At 37.8% G+C, this 22,879-nt stretch overlaps 1 protein-coding gene across 1 annotated transcript in view; it reads right to left on the bottom strand.

Annotated features, from left to right (window-relative positions):
- The window catches only part of ccbe1 (collagen and calcium binding EGF domains 1), a 74,480-nt gene extending 54,710 nt beyond the window's left edge, over positions 1-19,770 (bottom strand). The window contains exons 1-2 of the mRNA XM_065243977.1: positions 19,553-19,770; positions 19,313-19,393 (exon numbers count right to left, since the gene is read on the bottom strand). Of these exons, the coding sequence (XP_065100049.1) occupies positions 19,313-19,393; positions 19,553-19,659 (188 nt within the window). The 5' untranslated portion in view covers positions 19,660-19,770. The remainder of the gene's footprint in view (positions 1-19,312; positions 19,394-19,552) is intronic.
- Between the last annotated feature and the right edge of the window lie 3,109 nt (positions 19,771-22,879).

The following is a 22,879-nucleotide window of genomic DNA, read 5'->3' on the forward strand; positions in this document are numbered from 1 at the left end:
AAGGTTTTGAAGAAACCTACCCATATGAGGTGATAAAAAGAGAACTAATGATGGTAAGATTAAATGTTTTTTCTTTGTTTTTTTGAAAGCAGAGGGTTTGTTTTTTAATTTTGTATATTGTATGTTTATTAGTGTTGGGCGATATGCCCCATTTTGAGATCGTCCTACCGTCAGCCTGTTAGATCGGCGATACACAATAGTATCAGGGGGCGGGGCAGTACCCAGATAGCATGCAAACCATTGAAACAATGTTAAAAACTGTTGATTTGTCAATGTTAACTCCATTGAATCAACATCAGGTTTGCACCCTCCATTAATATTGAAAAAAATATTGAAATTTCAACAAACCACCATTATTGTGATCAGCGTTTGCTTTAGTTGGGTCCTTGACTCTTGACATTCACTATGTTAAATCTTTCTTTTCTTCTACTCGTTTGTGTAGAAACGCATGTGCATCGGAAAAGAAAGATATGTTTCAAAGTTAAGTTGAAACTGATTGCTTTTTGTGAAGATGTCAAAATGGTATAAAATTAAGCTGCTTTACATGATTATGTTGATCCATTTTTGACCATTATAATTGTTCTGGTAAGCAGAAAAACTGCTGACAAATTCAGATATCATTACTCATCCTACAAATCTCAATAATGGTGACAATCATCAAACAAATTCAGATAAAACAATTAACTGCAATGCATGCTGGGAGTTATAAATTAGTTTAGTACTACGATGATACCCAGCATGCATTGCAGCATGAAGCTTTCTTTTGTTGATCGTCACCATTGAAGAGATTCATAGACCGATTCATGATGTCAAAGATAGATTCAGTAGTTTAACCATCTGAATGTGTTTTCATAATCCTCAAAATAACAGACCTGACACTGTTTCCAACTAGTACTGTAATATCCATTTCTTGCACAACTTTAACAGTATTTCATTAATATTATTAAGGTATATCTACAAGAATTAAACTACTTGATAACATTAGATCTTTGTTTTCTTTGCAATAGCAGATGTATTTTAAAACACTGCTTCAACAACCAAAGAAAACTTAACATTAAAACACAAGAGTAAAGGGGCCAACTAAAGCAAACACTGATCACGATAATGGTTATTTGTTGAAATTTCAATATTTTTTCAATATTAATGGAGGGTGCAAACCTGATATTGATTCAATGGTATTAACATTGACAAATCAACGGTTTTTAACATTGTTTCAATGGTTGCATGCTATCTGGGTAGTTTATTTATTTTTCATTTATCACTTTGTGTACGCAATACAAGTCAGAAACGATGTAAAACATTATGCTTAGTACATTACAATACATCAAGAGGCAGATATCTTTTGTTTACTGGAACAATCCCAGATTAAATTCCAGGAAGTGTTTTTTCGTTCACCCAGAAGGCACTTTGGCAATTTTTTGGCAATTTTCTGAGATCAGCGTGCTGTCTGAACGTGGTTTAATTAAATGTTTGACATGTGTTTTACTCCCAAAGTGATTTTCAGGCAAATAGTCACAGGAATATGTACCACATTCACGATTAAGTTTCAGTCAAATGAATCAGTATTTTTTTTCTCAGTTAAGAGCATCCAAGCAGTTAGCCAGTGTTCCAAACAGGAAACAAATATTTGTTAAAAACAGGATGTTTTGGTTTAAACGTAAATGAACAAATGACAACATTTTGCAAATGTGCCTAGTTTATAAAACACATGCCAATAATGAGAGAGAAACAAAAAGTCAAAGACTTTGTCTGTGCTCTACAGAAGCTTGGATTGTACTAAACAAGTTCATAGGGTTAGCGGTCCTTTGCCAAGCCAAACCTTGAGGCTAAAATTTTAAAGATAAACCACATAAATGTGCCTCAAACTTTTCTATGCTTGGCATATGTCTGAATGGTTAAAGCTGCAGACATGCCCTGTCACATCCTTTCTGACCTATTTACAAAATGCATGGATGTGAAGATGATTCAGTGCCTGGCTAACAGGTCTGGACAGCTAAAATTGAGTCTGGCACAATCAATGGTGCTGAATACAGTATAGGTTCAACTACACAATTATCTTGTTGGGTTACACAACTGCGTTGAATTACTTTATCTTTAACTGCTCATCATGAACCTTGTTTACCTATGGTTGAGGTTTGGCTGATATAAAACACTGTCAATTTTCTTGCTAGTTTATATGCAACCTAAAGCCCTGGAACAATGATGGCAGCAGTGCATAGAAGAAAATTATCCAAGTCTAAAATGGTTAAATCCCACTTAGTCTAAAGGCTTTTTCTGTAGGTGAGTTACTTTGAGTGCTTAAACTTGACCTGAACACATGGAAATTGATACATTGGATCATTACAAAGGATCCTGAAAAAGGAATATGTGACCCGCTCTGGCGAAATGAGTCGGAAGTCGCAACGTTCCGTTTTAAGATATTAGCCGATAATGTGGAAAAACAAAGAAATTATCAAAAAAAATATTTTTAGCTAATATCAAAGAACAGACGTTAAAAAATAATCTCCCAAAGTTTCGTAGTCCAAATAATTGAGTAAAGGTGTTTAAATGACTATTAAAGTTGAAACAGTTTTACTAAATTTGCTGGAAATGAACATTGCTTCTCTCAAATCCTCTCGTCACCTCCGAGCATTTCAGGGGATCCCCTGAAACGTCACTCTCTCTCCAAATATGGTGTTACACGTTGTTTTAGAGCCAATCAGAAATCTTCATAAAAGCTGATCATTTGTCAATGGGAAACCCCGGGGCACGTGATTGGTCCAGCCATCCTCCTGTCATACTCACAGCACTCTCCTCTCCTATTTAACTCCTTTTTGAATTGGTTATTGTCAACTAACCTACACAAAGATATGATTACATAGGCAAGCATTATTGTTTTCTTTTTGCTTGTCTCTCTGCCTCTCAATTTCTCTCACACGCGAACGCGCACGCGCGCGAACACACACACACGTGCGCGAACACGCATGCGCGCGCGCGCACGCACGCACACACCCACGCACGCGCACGCACACGCACACGCACACGCACACACACACACACGCACACGCACACACACACACACACACACACACACACACACACACACACACACACACACATTGTTTTGTGGGGACATTCCATAGACGTAATGTTCTATTCCCTTCACCTAACTCAAACCCCAACCATCCTAGAAACCTTTCTGTTACTTCACATTTTCAATAAACATCATTCTGTTTGATTTATAAGCTTGTTTCTTGGTTTACTGTAATAGCATTTATATTAATGTCTTTGGTCAAATTAAGCTGTAAAATAAATAGTTTATCCCTTTTAAAATGCAATGGATTTTGAAAGATATCTACAAAAAACGGGCAAAAAACTTTAAAGGTGTTTTTCTCAGGTTTTCAGTTGGAAAAAGAGGACAGACAACCTTAATTCAAATGTCTATATCTTTAAAACCATTCAAGGTATGACTTTGACTAGGATATCATTTGAAAGCTTATGGTCTCCTCTTTTCATTGATACCAAAATCTCAATTTTGAAATTTGGGTCACTGTGACTCATTTTGCGGGATCAGGTCACATATGATGTTATTATAAAAATTACATTCAATGTAAGTAAGAACAGTGTTTGTATGATGAAAGCACAACCTACATAATTTGCTATAATGCTTGAGATTGGAGAGTTAGAGAAGGTATGTTTACATTTTTAAGAGCTTATAGTTTTCATTTGATAGTAACCGAACCAACCCATGTATTAAGTAATTGTTTTGTTAACAAAGTAAAAATAGATTTAAAGACTAACCTTGTTAACATTGTGTGGTTATTTCCTACTTGTAATTAATACAGGACTAGGCCTTAATTATATTTGGACATTTAAGGAGTTTTTAAAAACATATCTAACAAAAACATTCAATTGCGACTATTTTCGACCGAAATTTAATCTGTGCGACTTTAAAATATATTTGGGAGCATTTAAGCGACTGCCCATTTTGTTGTAGTACGACTTGATTATGATTGTGATGCTGCGTGCTGCTGTCCCGGGTTCAGTGTTCTCTCCAACGTTACATAACCAATCAAATTTCACCATTATGTTCTTGTGTTTAATGAAGACCGCAAATTGGCTAATATGAGCGTCAATCATTCCTTGTTGCCGTGCTACGTTGCTACGTGAAGCGCGAAAATGTGAAAAGACGAACTGCGAGCATGACGAGAATGAGCCGATTACAGCCAATGTTACTATTGTAATTAATGACGACGATCCGGATTCAAATGCGACTCCACCACCGGAAAATAAGACTTGACGTTAAACCTTACGGAGAGAGTGGCTTACGAAAATGGCTCGATGTAACTTACTGTGTTTACTGTAAATCCTGTAAAACGGCGTTGGTGGCAGAATTAAAACCTTTTAAGCGCCAGACCTTGCTAAAACACAAGACGTGTTATGACAAATGTGTTAATTATTGATGGAGACACCGACCTGTCTGTCAAAGAGTGTTTGATAGTGTATGTGCGCATGCACTGGTGAATGGACATCCGACAAACATCCTTTTGGTCCATGTTGATGTGGAACATGACAATGCTGATGGCATGTTTTTGTTGTATTTTTTTAAAACATTGCCTTTTTATTAGTAATAACATCCTGGTAATGCAGTTATCAATACCAATATATATTAGCCTTCTATATTAAGGTCACTTTTGTAATGTCACAATTAATCAGTGTTTTACGTGTTTGCTAGATTTTCTATTGTAATCTTAATCATTTTACCTGTAATTGTTACATTATTATTGCTGCTATACTATTTCAACAGCATTTAGGTATTAATTTAGGATTTAGGAATCTATGTTTATTAGGACTTAAAAAGTGCATGAATGCCTGATTCTGCAAAACCAGGGTTTCCCGCAGCATATTTCAGTTAAGGCGGCCCGCCTAAGCTTGGAAACCCTTCCGCCTTAACTAGATTGTCCAAAAAAAGAAGAAAAAAAATATTCGCTGCACAAAAGGCCGTCAAGTGCATCGCAGAGAATAGCGCGTGCGCACATCAAACCGCGAGCAGGGACGCATGCCACACGGCCGAAATGAGAAAGACGTGGTCCGGACCGTCACGTCACTGTCTGGAGGATAAAGCCAGTTGATAAAACATCTCGGAGAATAGCGCAGATGCGCTACACACCGCGAGCGTGCACGCGAGCCTTGTGAAATGTCCCCTTTAAGAGAAAACGTTTCCCTGCCAATGACGAGTATTTTCAACAATACTTAACACCACTACTATCACCACCCTTTCTACATCGTGTCACGATGTTGTTTCTAATGTTACACCGTTGTCTAGTTTTAACTACTTTAAAACTACTTTGCAGTCCTGTAAAGCTACTTTTAAAGTGAGTCTCTTGATGCTTGGCAATGTCATACTGTAAATACTGCATTCATCCAAGAATTCCTAAAATATACAGTACCTATAAATAGTGCTGAACCACTTCTTTTACTGTACTACACACTGAAGAATGACAAAAACACTTAAGGTGAACAACTTACAACTGCTTTAAATAATTTCACATTGAACTCAAAATTGCTTTACCATAAATAGTCATGCTATAGTTAATACTACCAATAAAATACAGACCTATATTGCTCATAGCTTTGGGAATGAGGAAAGCTCTGACCAAGCACTTCTGGTGTGTTATATGACTTAAAAAACACATATGACATTTATTGCGTTAGTTTGCCAACGCTTTGGCATATCATGAGATACTCCTTAACCAGTTCACTTCAGTTCATGAACTCAGGCAGAAAGCCACAGTTATCAGTCAAGATGTAAGACTGCTGTACACACAACGTTAAATTCATTTGTTTGTAAACGACCTGTCAAATGGTACATTCATCCAAATTTCTAATCAATTAAATGCTCACATTAGCTTCGCCTCTATGAGCTCTTTCTGGCTAGAAAACTTTATTAAATTCAAAGATCAATCACTGTCTCCTGAATAACTGCTGCTTGACATCATCTGATATGAGGTAAATCATGGCAAATGATTTTGCTATGGAGAAATGTCTCCTTTTAATGATAAGTGAGTCCATAAATCCAGTAGATTTTTAGATAAGCGCAGCTAAGCTAGTATGAATTATTATGTACTGTACATATAACATCTTTGTCCATTGTGTGTATGAACAAAATGCTTTGTAAAGTAATGAACCCGATAAATATAGCTTTTTCAGAAGAAAAGAGCAAGACTATACGATTTTTTACTCATGCCGAAAAAATATGGAAGGCCATCCAAAAAAAGCAAGCAAAATTTCATTTGTACTCTAATAAAAACCTCTTTACATCTTCTCAGACTTGAAAGTCTAGAGAAAATAGATTTCATGCACAAAGAACGTACAGTAAAATAATAAAGTTTCACAATCCACAGTTTATGCAATGATTTGATCATTTCACGAAACACTGGAAGACTATAAACAATTCTCAAGACTTGTGATTGGATACAATTTAAGACTTTTCCATACAGACAGCTGCAAGCTTTTCTATCCTGTGACAACTACAATCTGTGTTTTGCTGAACTGCCTTCTCTCTGCTGGAAGCTTGCAATGTTTTCAAAATGATTGACATGTGAGTACAATAAAAACGAAAGCACAAAATAGCATTCATGACCTTCAATATCTTTTATATTAGGTACAAGCATAAAGACACCTCACGAAGCATAAAAACACCTCACGTAACTAAAAATAATAATTTCCCATCACAGCTGTGCTATCTGGACCGGCACCAGAAAATCATAAATGGCTAACTTGGGAATTCTCTCTAAAACTTTATTTTTGTGCACTTGTAAGAACCCTGCATTGTTTTCCTTGTGCATGTTACATTAGCGGGACGAAAGACAGCGATGCGGATATTATGAGATGGTGGGCCGAAGACACGATGCATAATCAGCAAACGTTAACAAGAGCAAGACCAGAGTTCATACATCAGTAAGGAATGCAACACAACAAAAACAACACGTTCTCTCCCCCCGGACGTCTGCCAAGATAACTCGCACAACCCTGCAGACTCCCTGTTGCTCAATCGAGCTCTCAGTATGTGATGAAAAGAGGCTTTTTCAGTCAACTACTGGAGAGATGGGGATAAATGAGCAGCTTCCAGCTGTCTTTGATGCCAGAATGAGACAGACACATTTTACATTTGCTTTAGCCGAGAGGTTTCTCAATGAGCTGAGATGTGGAGTTATTCATCACCAAACGCCTGGCGAAAATTGTGCGGGGAGGATTCGGCCAACTGGCGACAGTGTTCGAGAGCTGAGACTCATCAGTTATGTTCGGTTAGTGATAAACACCCCTCCCTTCTAATCCTGCAGCGAAAGACAAAAGTAACTGAAAGGCAAAGGCAAAAACTGTAAACCAGAAGTTTTCAGTTACAAATGCCATGCAAAATGTGCTATTTCCAATCCTCGGTGATTCGTTTATTCCTCAGATAAACTGTCCAATAAAAAGAAGTTGAAACTAAGATCTACAGTGGTGAGAACTTTGGTTAAACAGCAACATGGTTAACAGGATTTACAACAGCAGCCCCCCAATTATTCAGGTTGTTGACCTCTGACCTTCTAATTGCATGAGTGAACCATTACTGGGCTAACCATGAGTCTGTATCAGTGACTAGTGAGACAAACCAGACCACCACTGCTTTCAATTCCTGCAATGAGAACAGCATTTAATAGTGAAACTATGTTTAGAAAATTAACCTATGTGAAAGTAAGAAATTAATGTGACATCATAATTAAGATTGCATCATAAAATCATATCACAATAATAACATTGAATTGCTTTGATCACGGACATGGTTGGTTTCTGACAAACCTCTGAATGTTCAATTTGTGATTTATTGGGTCATTCAAAAGCGTTTTAGTTTAGCAAGTCTGTAGGAGTAATAAAACATACGCTGTTAACATATAATAAGCGCACATCATTTATATTCATCCAAAGTCGTTGTTTATTAATCCATGTAATTTTCCTGTTCGCTTTTATGCATTAAATGTTGAAATGACAGATTTGATAGCAGATTCTATTAGCGTGTGCACATCCAAAGCTAATTTTATTATTCAAGTCAATGCACAGACGCAAACAGATGCAAATTCCCGCAAATGACACGAAATTGGCCAATGCAATTGCTGCAAGCGTGCAGAATTCGCTTCAAAATCATTTGGAAAATTAGCATGACGAGTTTGCGCAGGTCAATCAGTGAAGAGCTTATGGGGCTTTTCCATTGCATAGTACCTCACAGTTTGGTTTGGGTCAGGTCGGGTCAGCACACCTCACTTTGGCTTTGGCTAGCTTGGTAGCGTCGTTGTACATTCCCATGCATTAATTTATTTCTTAGTCCGCCACAAAATTAAAATTGACCACCACAAATAGATATTTAGATATATTGCGTTTATCACTACCTCTGTATCACATGACAGTGGCGTCAGATGGTGCGCTCCGCTGAGCCTAATTTAAGTTGCATTTATGCATATATGCGGACGTGCGCGTTGCGAATGTGCCGCTACAAACTGCAAGTCTGGAAAAAAATGTTATGGTGTTCCTGATTCTCAACCTGTAGATGTTTTTCATCACTAAAAGAGAGTTTGAGAACTTGATGACAACAGGTTTACTCGAGACAGCGCAAGCTAGCATGAAGGTAAAGCTAATCTTTTACATTATAGCAATGACACTGGAAGTGATGATTCTCTCAGACCAATCAGTGATCTACAGTGTATTCGCGTCACATTTTGGTATCAGCTTGGGTCGCTTGGAACGCCAACCGAGGTGGTACTAAAAAAAGTATCGGGTACTAGGTACTGTACCCAGTGGAAAAGCCCCCAAAAGTAAGCTGACCCGACCCAAACCAAACCGTGGGATACTATGCAATGGAAAAGCACCATTTGTGACACATCCGGTTTGACACGTCAAAAAATTGAGGAGGGCACTGTTTTTATTTGCGCAATTGATGTGAAAACAAGTAATCCTTCAAGTAAACTACAGCGTGTAACGTAATGCACATATTCGCTGTGCTTTTTTTGGCATGCACACACCTTAATGCTTATTAAATGTCACCAATATGATAACATACCAAATTATTTTATGTTCATACGGTTGCATGAGAAACTCTTTGTTTAGATGTCAATGGGGGTTACAATTTTTACCTCTGATAATTTCTTCAAGACTTAGATCTAAATTCATAGCTTACAGCTGTGTACACACACCAGCACTCAATGCAGCGTCATAAGAAACAACGTCGTGACAAGATGTAGAAAGCAAGGAGAGGAAATGATTCAGGGGGAGCACTAAAAAACAAAGGACTTTTTTCCACCGGCACCTTTTTTCTTCAAAATTATCAGAGAATCCATCAGGGCCTTGTGTGGACCACGTGTAAATTCCAAAGGTTGTTGGGTAATGCATTATGAGTTTCTCCATGCTTTGCGTGATTCGGCTCAACTGATCCCGAGTAAACTCTGGCTGCGTCGACAACAATCAGACATTCAATCTAACACTCTATTCAACTAGCTGTGTTAGATTATTTTGGACATTCATTAACCTTTTGGAGAAGATAGAGGGTCATCCCTGTCATAAATACCGGCGAGTTAAAAGGCTTGTAAATATGCTCAAGTGGTGTTGACTCTTTTTAGGCAAATAAACACCGATAATGCATTTCTGCTTGAAAGACAAGATGCTTTTTCAGATGGCTACGTCCTTCACCAAGTCACTGTGGCCAAAACAACGCATTTGGGCCCAAGCAGCAACCCGCTGCGCTCTCTTAAGAGACTATAAACAGAGTCCTGCATGAGCAAACAAACAGGAATGTGTTTGGAATTTGCAAAACAAAACCACAAATAAAGGCTGGCGCAAAGAGCACGGTTTGATCCGCTGCCATCAATTTCAACAGATCAGTCGTAAAGAGGCAGAGAACAATACAAAGGATATCCTGTTAAACAAATCACCCTTTTCTTTCACGGGTCAACGATGCTAATATCCGATTCCTCTCAATTTCACGAGTTGATGGTCAATGGTTTGGATGACAGCATTTTTACTAAGAGCCTCAAAGAATTTGCTTGATGAGTGCTTGAACGATAGATGAAGACTTTCACTGATATGAACCATCTGGTCAACTTAACCAAGAATGGCATTAATCACTGTAAAATTGTGCAATATTTCTGACCAAGTCATGAAACTAAATATACTGGAAACCCAAAGGGCAGATGCTTGGAGAGTGAACTGCATCCATTGCTTCCAGCTTGTGCGTTTTAAATATTAAAGCAAAGTCAAACCTTCAAAAAAAGTTTGTTGGAAATAAATCATACTTAAATGTTTTGCCGACTAACTAGCAAAGTCTTACGTATTTGGGTCGGGAATGTCACGCTTCGAATGAGATGTTCTGTCGTTACATAAGTGAACAAGTGTTAATAGCTGCCAAAGTTCAACCTGTTCGCAATTTAGATAATTTAGATAAACACTGGCGATGTCTAAATTGATTAAAAGTTATCAATTTCAACAACCATGTCACAATAACAATATGAAAAACTATGTATGAGCCCATATCAATTGGTATTCTGAAAACATGGCAAGAATACTAAAGAGAAGCATGCCGAACAAAAGTGTGATGTTTGCTGGAATTGACCACTCTGTCTGATCACGGCACATTTACATCTGTGGATTATTATAACCTTAAAGGGGACAGAGAATGAAAAAACATTTTTACCTCGTCTTTGTTGAATAATGGTAGTCTACCGCATTCACGAACATACAAAAAGTGCTAAACATGCTAAACATCACAGTCTCATAGAAATTCCTCTTTTAGAAATGTCAGCCAGAAAACGGCCCAATCTGAAAAACTGATGCTTATGACATCACAGGCATCTCACTGCCCCTACACTTTTAAATAATTTGCTAAATATTTTGAGTGGCAGCAAAGTCAGCCAATCAGTAATGAGATTGCAAGTTAAGCCAGTAGGGGAGCCAAATAGGTGCAAAACCACTTGTTTAAAATCCCCCACCCTAATAGAGCTATCTGAGAGAGGTTTTTAGGAAGCTTCTAAGGCATTACAGACCCAAACAAAAACATTTTGTCTACATGTCACATCACAGAACAAGGATAAATACCCCGTTCAATCATTCTATGTCACCTTTAAAATATTTCAGATATTATTACATGCATAAAAACAAGTGTGCTGACAGTTAAAAAACGGTAACACTTTACAATAAGGTTGCATAAGTCAACATTAGTAAATGCATTAACTAACAAGAAATAATGAACAGTTCATCTTTCCATCATCTTTCAGATGAGCACATTTGAACATTTTAAATTTTATTGCTTTTCCAAGCTTATAATGAAAGAAAACAGGGATCAGCGCTCTAATACAGGGCTGCAACAACAAATCGATTAAATCGATAGAAATCGATTAAATCGATAAAAATTGATTACTAAAAGTGTTGGCAACGAATTTCATAATCGATTCGTTGTGTCGCGTGACGCAGAGACGTTTAAAATAAAAATAAAAAAGGAAAAACTTCAGTTAAGCGCGGAGCGGAGTGAATACACTCTCACTGCGTCCCAAACCGCCTAATTCCATACTATATAGTAGGCAAAGAGTACGAGAAGTAGTGCTTTTCGCTTACTATATAGTATGGAAGGGGCGTCGGGGCGTCGGTCTCTCTCGCGCACTGTTGCTTGCAGAGTTCAGCACCCCATAGACAGGGCGGAGAAATGACAGGGCGGCGGAGACAAGAAAAAAACCCAGCAAAGGTAGAGGAAAACCACATGTCAGTGTTTTACTCCTACAAAACGTAAGCGCTTCACCTGGAAGTTATAGCCGGCAAAGAGGTAAACAAACAAAGATGACACGCTTATGCTTTATGGAGCGACGACAGCGAGTAAAAAAAGTTTCTAGAACGAATAAAAAACTCCAATGACAAAGTCCAATGATATTAAACAAAGAAATAAAACGTTGAGAGAGAGTTGTATGAATGCTTTTCCCCGTCATGGACCTGTATGTTAAATCATCGCGCCGTCACTCTCCTGCTGTTCTGTACTGGGCGCTCCAGCTCATGCCGAGCAAGGAGACTCTGTTATTATTGTAACAGCGCAGGTGTGTTCAAGGAGCAACATGTTTGTGCAATTTCTAAAGATTTTAGTTCTGTTTTGAATAAGGGGTTGAAAATGAAAGCTTTTCTTGGTTTTTTATCCGATTCATCGATTAATCGAACAAATAATCGACAGATTAATCGATTATTTAAATAATCGATAGTTGCAGCCCTACTGTAATGGTTTCTTCAAAATGAAGTTTTATTTGAGTTTTTTATAAAAAAATATTATTTTCACCATGACTCGTTTTTCAGACCAATGGATTAATCGAAATGATGAAAAAAATGACATAAATGCACATCCCTACTTCCGGTAACGATGCAATCTTAGACTCACGAGATTCATGAGAGTCACTGCGCAATGTACCTATTGAAATCTAACGCTCACTATACTAAAACTCTGAATTGTGTGAGTCCAAGATGAAGCCGTCACCGGGAGTAATGTCTAATTAAACATGCACGGGCACGTCTTATCACGGTTCTGAGTGAGATGTGTTGACCTTACCCGGGCTGTGTGGGTAGGTAGATTCATAGGTTGATTCAACTGAGCACATGGTGACATAAATCGATTGATGCGTCATGCAAATGTGGCGTAAAAAACCTGATTGTGCATTCTGTATTTTTGTTACAGGTGCCCGCACATAATCGAGTAGGGCACTCGCCCAATCCCGCCTATGGATAATCCGGCCCTGGCGAAAGCAAGTTTTTACAGTTTATAAAGTTTGAAATCTGGATATTTTTCATACAAAATCACATTGGTTACCCGCAGAAGACCTTTATTAACCCTTTAGACCCGTGTGTATTATCTCTGTGAAGGATGAATGCATTTTTGGGGGTTTTAAGTCAGAAGTTGTTCCCTGATCCCCAGTTTAAAGCTTGGAAAAGCAAGCACATTTACTAAAATAACTCCAAATGTGTTTGTCTGAAAAATGATGAACATTTGTATCTTGGATTGCGTGAGGGTGAGCAAATCATGGGGTAATTGGGGACAGGCAGGGTCACATATCATCACATGCACAATATGTATGAAAAAACAGCACCACAGTCTTATGGCCATTTCACACGGTAAGCGGCAGCCGCGAGTGTTTAGTTCATTGTCAATAGAAGACGTGCGGAAAGCAGCAAAACGGGTGGAGTTACAGAAGTGAAGCGGAGTCGTTCATGACCCAAAATCATGATCCTTCAGCCTACACTGCTGTTTACGGCAGGTGTGCGACGTTGTTGCGATTGGCTTCTGTATGGGAAAGGAAGACATTACTATCCCCTGATATAAAGCAAACATCTGCCTCATGGTGACATCCAAAGAAAGCGTGTGCCAGGACATCACGCTTCATGCAAGAGATGATGTCCAATTAAGGCACAATAAGCAGATATCAAAATACTGCAAAGAATTCAAATAGCCTTACAGTAATGTAATTTATAAGCTTCAGCGGTTTGCTGTAATTTTAAAACATTTTCCTAGCTATCAACCTTGAAGATGTAGTTAAGCACTACTCCTCCCAAGCCATGCAACAGGTTTCAGTTTACTCTGCATAATGACAGACACATCTGCATTTGCTCAAGAGAGCTTTTAGACATGTCTGGGCTGTAAAAACATCATATGAATAAATTATCTTGTTTTGTTCCATGGACGCTTTTGGAAACACTGTCCCGAGACATCAACGGACATTAAAGATTAAGAGGACAGAGATAGACATGCGCCTGCACTCCTAATTTGTTTGGAGATCGAGGCGATAATTAAAAAGCTTTCTGTTGGCGATGAACAAGTGTTTGTGGTTGAATGAACTTCTTCTAAGTTCATGGCTGCTTTTTTCAGTCCTAGGGAAGTTTGAGAGAAAATACAGTAAAGTGAAAGATATCCATGAATTTACTGGCTTTGTCTTTGGATGTCTTTGCTTTTGGCCTGGATTTCTTCAACATAGGAACACAGAAACAGGCCTGAAACCACCAAAATATTTGGAAGAACAACCAAGCTGCATTTCAGTTACGTGTCTACGGGCGGCAATGCTGAAAATGGTTCAGTTAACCAGAAACACCTCCCATATGTTCTGGAAAGGCTAGTTGTAATCTATTTTCATCTGGCTTCATAATGCTGCCCTTGATCCCTGTTCCAGAACTATGCATCTTTTAATCCAAAAATTATAATGCTAATGCATTTTGTATGCTGAGGATCAATTTGAACGACAGGCCTATAAATTCAACTGCATAATATCAACAACCCGCACAGTGACCTTTTAGGGAACTTAGCTTTCCTTTGTAAAACTCATTCCTCCAATAAAACTTTACGCTGACTGCACAATTAATCTTTAGGACACGTTTTAGCACTCTCCGATTGGCAGACGACCACATTAATATTGGAAGTACCAAAAATAGATTTAGACTACCACACATGTGTAGGTAGTTTCTGAAATAGGACAAAATATACCAAGTATGGGAGAGCTCAAAAGCTCTAATCCATTACAGATGTGCAAATTAAAAATTTTAATCGACAGGCTACTCATCAACTACTTAACTTATTGGCTCACATTGCCCGGGTGTTGGCTGCGCCTAAGTCCAAAGTAGCCAAGACACCAAACAGAAGGCGGTGAAGTAGCACGTCTGTTCTGCGTGAGATGAAAGTAGTTGGTATTCATTATTTAAAGATGGGAAACCGGAAGAGCTAGAGACTGCTAGGATAAAAAATAAGCAGAGCTTGCTACTAGTTTCACACAAATCTCACTCACCACAGACAGATTTGTGATATATCTGTAACGTCTTATTAGCCAAATATTTTTATGTTCATGTATTGGAATGAGAAATGGATCAAATTTTATTGCCTTTGTCGTTTGTTTGCTTTGTCATTTCAGTTTTTTCTTACTGGTTGGCTAAGCGGAACAGCCTGTCAGAATGATACAACTCCCAGACGAGCACCACTGCTGATTCAACATGCTAAATCATCCAAAAAATGGCGTTGGTGACTTATGCCGCTTTTCCATTGCATAGTACCCTACGATTTGGTTAGGGTCAGGCCGGGTCCGTTCACCTCACTTTGGCTTGGTTAGCTTTTCCATCCAGTTTAGTAACACTTCTGAATGGGAGAGATTATAGGCGTGTCGTTATATTTGCGCTGCCTACTGCTGTGACATCATACAAGTGAGAGCGTCGTTGTACATACATTCATTGAATTTTCAGTCCGCCACAAAATTAAAATTGACCACCACAAATAGTACACCGCGTTTTTCACTACCTCTGTCTAACATGACAGTTTCTGTACAAACACCCGTGGCGTCAGTCGACACGCTCTGCTGAGACTCATTTAAGTTACATTTAAGCATATATGCGGACGTGCGTGTCGCGAATATGCCGCCACAAACTGCAAGTCTGGAAAAAAAAACTGTTATGGTGTTCCTGATTCACAACCTGTGGATGTTTTTCATAGCTAAAATGGAGTTTGGGAACTTACAGCAGACCACAGATGCTAGCAGGTTTACTTGAGACAGCGCAAGCTAGCATGAAGGTAAAGTTAATCTTTTACATTATATGTGTTTTTGCGTCATGTTTTGGTATCAGCTCGGGTCACTTGGAACCCCAACCGAGCTGGACTAGATATGACCCACAACGTGTAAGCTGGAAAAAAGCACATAGATTCCGATATTCTCTGATCGGATTCAGGCCTCATTCATATGTGGAAATAAATCCGATATGAATCAGATACATGCATCCACAATGTAAGCGGACAGATCGGATATTACCATGTGAAGACACGGCGTGCATCACTGAAAATGAAAACCTGAAAATGACGTCAACTTAGGTGGACACCACCTGTGACCAACTTACTCTTCTTAGCAGTGTAAAGGGGGTCCAACACTGTACGAGAAGCGCAGCGTCACGCTATGGATCTAAAAACAGAACACATTATTTTCTATGAATGTACGCACACCTGCGGCACCTGGCGGTGTCTGTCCGCTGTGACTCTGCACACTGCTTAAATCCCTGTCGCGCCACAGAGCGCCACTCACATAGTTTAACATTAAATAACATCATATTTGTCCCAAATCGTTAGCGATTAACGTAGGCTGCTAATGTATATTTTGCATTTTGAAGTAGACGCTATCTGAGTTCGCGCTATTTAATGTGCACTTCTGGTGTACAATATCTCCAAGTTATCCTAGACGCGATGCTTCTAGTCTGGTGTGGAGAAATGTTGAAGTTGTAACTAATTAACACTATTAAATTTTAGATCACAACCACAGAATAATGTCAAAATACAGTGCATTTCTCCTTGGTTTGACATTTGAATATATTAACTCTTTCCCCACCATTGACAAGTTATCTTGTCAATTAAAAGAAAACATTTGCGTGAAAAACGTGTTCCTGATGAATTCTTATGTTAATCTGCAATACCGCGATTACTTACCCAATTTATGAAAAATCTAAACCCAAAGCGTTATTTAATAATTTTAAACTCTGTGTATGTTTTGATAATCGTTCTGAATCTGATCTCTAACAAAATTCCTTCACAAAAATGCAATTATTTCAGCTTTTTGCTAAAATATTAAATAAAATATTTTTATAAAGAAAAATACCCATATTTAAGTTTATAAGCAGAAAAAAAATATATAGATTGAATGATGTTTGTTTTCTGTTGAAAGCAGAGGGTCTGTTCTTTCATTTGATATATTTGTATGTTTATTTTTAGAAAAAAAATAAGGAAGGCATTTTGTGAAACTTTTGTGAAAATCACAAAAAATGTTTGCAGGCAACTTTTCAAAAAATGGCTGGCGGGGAATGAGTTAAAGGACAAACCTTGGCTCGCAGGTTTAAAACATAAGAAAGGACGCTCAATAACATAATGTGCTCATACAGTATGAAGATCAGAAGCATTAATACATGAATTGAACAATAACACAAATATTTACAGACCGTGTAATGACTTTAAGAGTTGCCAAGCCACAACATAAGAGAGGTAGATGTGGTGGCGTGTTATATTAAATGCACCTGATGATTTACAATGAGCTCATATTAAAACAGCCATGAGTCATTTCAGTGATCTGCTAAAGACCAGATGGTAATGACAGGTCCTCTTATTTCAGACACGGTGTGCAAATGCTCTCCATGCATGCTTGAGAGACGTGAGTGAGACTGTGGGTCACTAGAACCGGCGCGCCACACACGGAAAAGCATTTACAAGGAAAAGCTTAACGGCAACTTTGGCAAGGGTTTCAAAGCATTGCGTCAACGCCTGCTGAAAATAAAAGACTTGTGGTAGTTTGTGCATTAACTTGCAACATCCAGCATGAAGGTGGACTGAAACACATACCCACAGAGAGAGATAGACAGACAGACAGACACAGACAAACAAACAAACAAACTGAGGCAATTGAAAGAGGTAATAAAAAGAAGGGGGAAAGAAAGAAACAATAAACCTTTCTTCAACAACATCCGCTCCTGATTTGTATTTCAGATAAGTGACTTTATTTAATGGGCTTAGCTGCAACACAATAGTCCTTAAAAATAACTCAGCCATGCAGGTAACGCAGTGAACAGAACAATAAGACCTGCTATCAAAACTGGCTTAAGTTACTGCTTAAGTCTAATAAGTCTGGGTCTGGTTTGGACCTGGAGCCGGCTTAAAGTTTCACAACCATAATCCCTAACCTTCAAAGAGAAATAGCTTTCTTTGACTAATTCGAATAAAAACAGGATTATTTTATGTGTCTCACAGGACACAAACACACAGCCAACAACACTACAAAGAAAGAGTAATATTAATTTCCCCTTCCCTGAGAAAATGTTTGTAACTGGTAATCTGGTGATGGCCTATAAAACCTTGTGTATTTTATTTCATACAAATAGAATAAAACAATGATTATGAATAGAACAACACTTATGGTTCAGAAAATAAAATTTCTAAAAATAAACCCTAGTGTTGCTTCATCATAAAACATAGCTTAAGTCTGTGGATTGTTAGTGATGTACCATAATGCATTAACAACTGGAACTTTGGTAAACCAGGAAAAAAAAGGAAATCCAATGCACGCCATTAGGAATAAAACTGACACAAATCAAATCTTATTATAAAACTAATAAGATAAATAATTTCTAAGAAGTTTCCCTGCCAATAATATTATAAAAAATCCTTCAGGCAAGACATGTTTATACAATGAAAACCAGCATGTTAAAGTACAGCAGGTACTATTTTGCATATATTGAAGTAATGCCGAAATTCTGAGTCATAAAATCTGTTTCAGCCTGGGTGGTACTGTTACAATGTGTGTCATGTAATATCCACTACTCGCCGCATGGTTGTAGTATGTTTTACTATTTCACCCGTCTGTGTGCTTCCACTAAACTCTGGGCACTGATGAAAGGTAGGTGGGCCAAAATAGATATCTTTAATCTTGGTACTGACGAATTTTCATCGAAACCTATGGCGGAGAAGGTATTTTAATAAATTGCGGAAATTTGGTAGTCACGTTTGTGGTGGTAGATTAGCGAACATCCTGTCATAACATAAGAACTGCAGGCATCTTCTAAAAACCATGGTTACCATGGGTCTAATGCCCATTCCAACTAAAGTCTGATGCCCATTCCAACTAAAACAGTAAATGTTCATGATTTTATTTGAAAGAACTAACAAAATTCTACATTCTGTTCAAATTTCATGCAAATATCTGATAAAATAAGAGAGTTACAAGCAAAAACATGTTAATAAGCAGCATTTTCAGTCACACACCTTCAATTGAAATCCATATATAACTTTTTCCTCTGATTTCTAATAAAAATATCATAACTTTCTCAATCCTTAACGGATTTTTACAATCCAGGTATCTTTGGAAAGGGAATTGTCTGCTCTCTTTAGTCGGTGATAAATTTTGAGCTTAGAGGTGTTTGAAAATATTGTCATCATACCTATATATTGCATGAATATAATTATGAATTTGAAGTAAATCGAAAGCCTACTGTATATTCAGTGAAAATACAGACAATAATCATGGAAACCAAATTGTACGCCTTTAAAAAAAGAAAGTGCTAGAAAGGGTTGCCATTTAAATCATTTAGTGGTCTTTTAATGGTCTAAAGGTTCTTTACGGAAGCATGCAGTCCAAACGTTTAAGGAACCTTACTTATTACCGAATAGGCTGCAGCTCTCAAACAAATACAAAATATAAACATATAAAAAAAATACACACAAATAAATAACATAATTCAATAGACATGCTGAATTTAGACTACAGACAGAGTCTCGTACCTGTAGCATGTGGTCAGCTCTCCTGTGGTCTTTACGCACGGATATTTCGTCGTTGCTATGTTGTTCTCCGAACACTCTTCTCTGCAATAACACAAATACGTCGTCAAGCCGTGTCTTTTTGTCATATAAACACACCTGCTTTACGTACAGGAGACACACTTTAATTCCCATGAGTTTACGTTAAGAGCGAGCTGACCGCGCGCGTCTCTGGAAACCCCGCGCACTCCGCGCGCACTTTACCTGTCTGCATCCTCTCTCTCCTCACGGAAAGTCGTCGGCGTTCCCAATGTGAGCAATACTGCCACCAAAACGAGACCGAGAGGGCTTCCTGTGCCACTGTAGCTCATCGCAAACAGATATTTGTCCGTTTAAAGCCAGAGTTGCACTTCTTTCGTTAGTTTTGGAAGAGTATTGATCGGTTACCTCCCGCGAAGCCACGAGCGCAGCTCACGAGTATCCCTCCGGCCCCTCCCACCACCACGCTTTATCAGCTTCCATCACAACAAAAAACCTCACAAAGTTATAGCTTTTTAATAATAACGACAGGTTGTCCTAAAGTTGCACCTGTAAAAATGTATGCAAGGGTTTGAAATGCTAAAGTTGGCTGACAAATAATACGTGCGGGGTTTTTTATCTTTTCAACATCGATATCATTTAGACAGGGTACCCTAGCGAAAATTAACAACAATGGTTTCACTACAGATAAAATCCAAAAAAAATGGTTACTGTAGTAAAACCAGATATAAAGTATACTAAAGTAGAAGTAAAGTGTACTTTAGTATTTTACTATAGTAAACGATCTTCCCATAGTTAATATTATAATGTTTACCACAGTTGATCAATTCAGTAATATAATGCAACTAATAATGCAGTGCTATACTGCAGTACTGGTACTGTATACATTAAAAAGTATTACTACTACATGTATACACCATCTCTCTGTTTGCAGTCTTAATCTTGGGCCAGAATGCTGCTGTCACATAAAATATTTGTTTATGGATTTTCTCTTTGTCTGTTGTATTACACAGGTACTGTTGTCATTCATAACAATTTCAATTGATTTCGGGCACCTTTTGTTAGACAAAGTGTCGCCCCCTAGTGACTCACAACGTAGCAACCGTATCCTATTTGTATTCAGAGGAGCCCAGGGAAAATAAATATCTCACTTCATCTACAAATGCCCATAGAGCACTAAATCCATAACTTTCTGATGAATAATCTCACATATCTCGTGTTTAACTATCATCTACTATGACTAAACCTTGCAAAACATGTGAATTGTTTAGCCTCAAGCGTTTGGAAATGAAGGAAATGATCTACTTCCAAAAAGACGTGTTGCCATGGAGCTGTTTGTATGATGCTGCTGGTGAATCTTGGCTCATCCATCTTTCTCCTTATCTGATTTTTTGTACGTGTGCTAGTTTTAAAAGTGATAAACTACCATTGTCTTATAATTTCAACATTTTTCACTGCAGTCCATAAAACAGTGTCAAATTTTATAAAAATGACAGAAATGTCAGAAATGACATATGTAACAATAGAGCTTAAATATGAAATGTGGAAAGCATAAAGTGAAAGTTTTGAAGAGAAACAATTTGATTGCAAAATTTGGTATCTTGGCAAATCTGAGCACAATTGCAGAAAAACACATAAGACTGTTAGATGATGCATAAGACTGTTAGCCAATGCATATTTTCTTTGATGTAGCAAAATGTGAGCATGTGTATCACATTTTAATTGCACTGACCATGTGTTTGTTTTTAAAATCTGTCCTGCTGTTGATATACGATAGTTTGAATGTCTCAGGTGGCTACACTATTCACGTGTTGCCGTTCAAACATCCAAACACAGAAGAGAATAAATAAATACAGACCAAATTGTTTTCAGACCAGGAACACCTGCTCTTTTTAGGATATTACTTCTAATCAAACAATGATGCGCTATATTTGTAATGTTTATTTTGCTTAACTCGGCATTTTATCCGATAAGATAACAATTTAGCCAATTTTTCTGCTTCATAAGGGCTAATCTCATTTCCATAAAAATGAAGAATTGTGTTGACACAATGTTATTAGTCAGGCCAATTCGAAATGATGCAAATGTGTGCTAATGGGAACGAATGCCCTTTGCAGTCATTCTTGCGAGTTTTGTTTTTAATTAAGGCATAAGAAATAGAGGTCGACCCGAGCCATGAAATAACGTAGGAAAAACAGTCGAAATATTTGAATGATAATTTAACATGCAAATGTTTGCGGTTCAATTGTTTAGATAGATGAATGTCTGCTGTTTTGTATGAATGTAAAGCTTCTTTGCTTTGTGCAAAACTTTTTTGGGGGGGTTTGGGACTTGGCTGTGAATGTTCAACTTCTAGGCACATTTATTACAGTGGACCACAAAATCTGTGAATGTTTAAATAACTGGCATCTGCCAACAATTGATTGTAGATGTTTTCTCAGAACTAACTTTATTTTTCATTGACATTTTTTCACTATGTACAACTTTCATCAACTCTTCATTTTATTTTTATAATAATAACATGTGACACTGTCTGTGAAAAACCCTGCTATTAAGTCATTTTTTGTGACTTAAAGTTTTCTACATAAAATCATAATGTAAAGAGCATTCTGTGAGAATATACCCTTCATATTTTCAGTATTGACCAGTAAGGTCAGCAGACAACCCCAGAAGTACATTGGATCCGGGCCAATGTTGCCAGGTCTGGAACGGATCTGGGGTCAAGACTTCAGACTGGATTTCACAGACATGGTTACATTTGTTATGAAATCCACTGACATTCACAAATTCCTCAACCATAGATTTGAATTTTCCAAAATAACTTCCAACGTACTACAAAGGGGATTTGGAAATGTATCATATTTCTTCACACAAAGTGCACATCATGTATTTTATCATCGTTACACCAGGCTTCCTTAAAATCCCTCGTAAAAGCCTAATGACATTTACATGTGTGCATGTTGGTGCATGAGAACAGAAAGTATTTGCCATGTTGACCTGTAGGTTACCCAAATCATAGGTCTATAATCAAGGTCATTCTGGGTCACTGCTCTCTCTCTCTCTCTCTCTCTCTCCCTTTCTCCTTCAGGCTCGTTTTTGGCTGATGCTGGTTATGGAAAATCAATTTCTTCATGCAACAAAAATCTCTCGAACAAGGGTTCCAGATGCCAGAAATATCAAGCCTTATTATTTAAACAACAAAGCCGAGATGTCCAAAAACATTTGACCTCTCAGTGTCTACTTATATGATTTCATCATCAGGTGACTTACACTCTCTATTCTTTGGCAGGCTCTTATTCGGCCTGCAACCAATAATTGTTAATGTACCTTTCTCTGCTTTAACTGTGGTGAGAGCACAACTGAACTATTAAAAAAAAGTATACTGTATAACATGGGTCTTCAACAGGGGGTCCGAGGCCCCTTAGGGGTCCCTGGTGGTGTTACTAAGGGTCCTCAAAATATTGTTTGAATTCAAAATATTTTTTTGTGAAATTAAGCAACAAATGCATTAAAAGGCTAATAATAAAAAATTATTAAATAATAAAATCTTGA

This window comes from Paramisgurnus dabryanus, chromosome 18, assembly GCF_030506205.2.
Source record: "Paramisgurnus dabryanus chromosome 18, PD_genome_1.1, whole genome shotgun sequence".
Lineage (NCBI taxonomy): Eukaryota > Metazoa > Chordata > Actinopteri > Cypriniformes > Cobitidae > Paramisgurnus > Paramisgurnus dabryanus.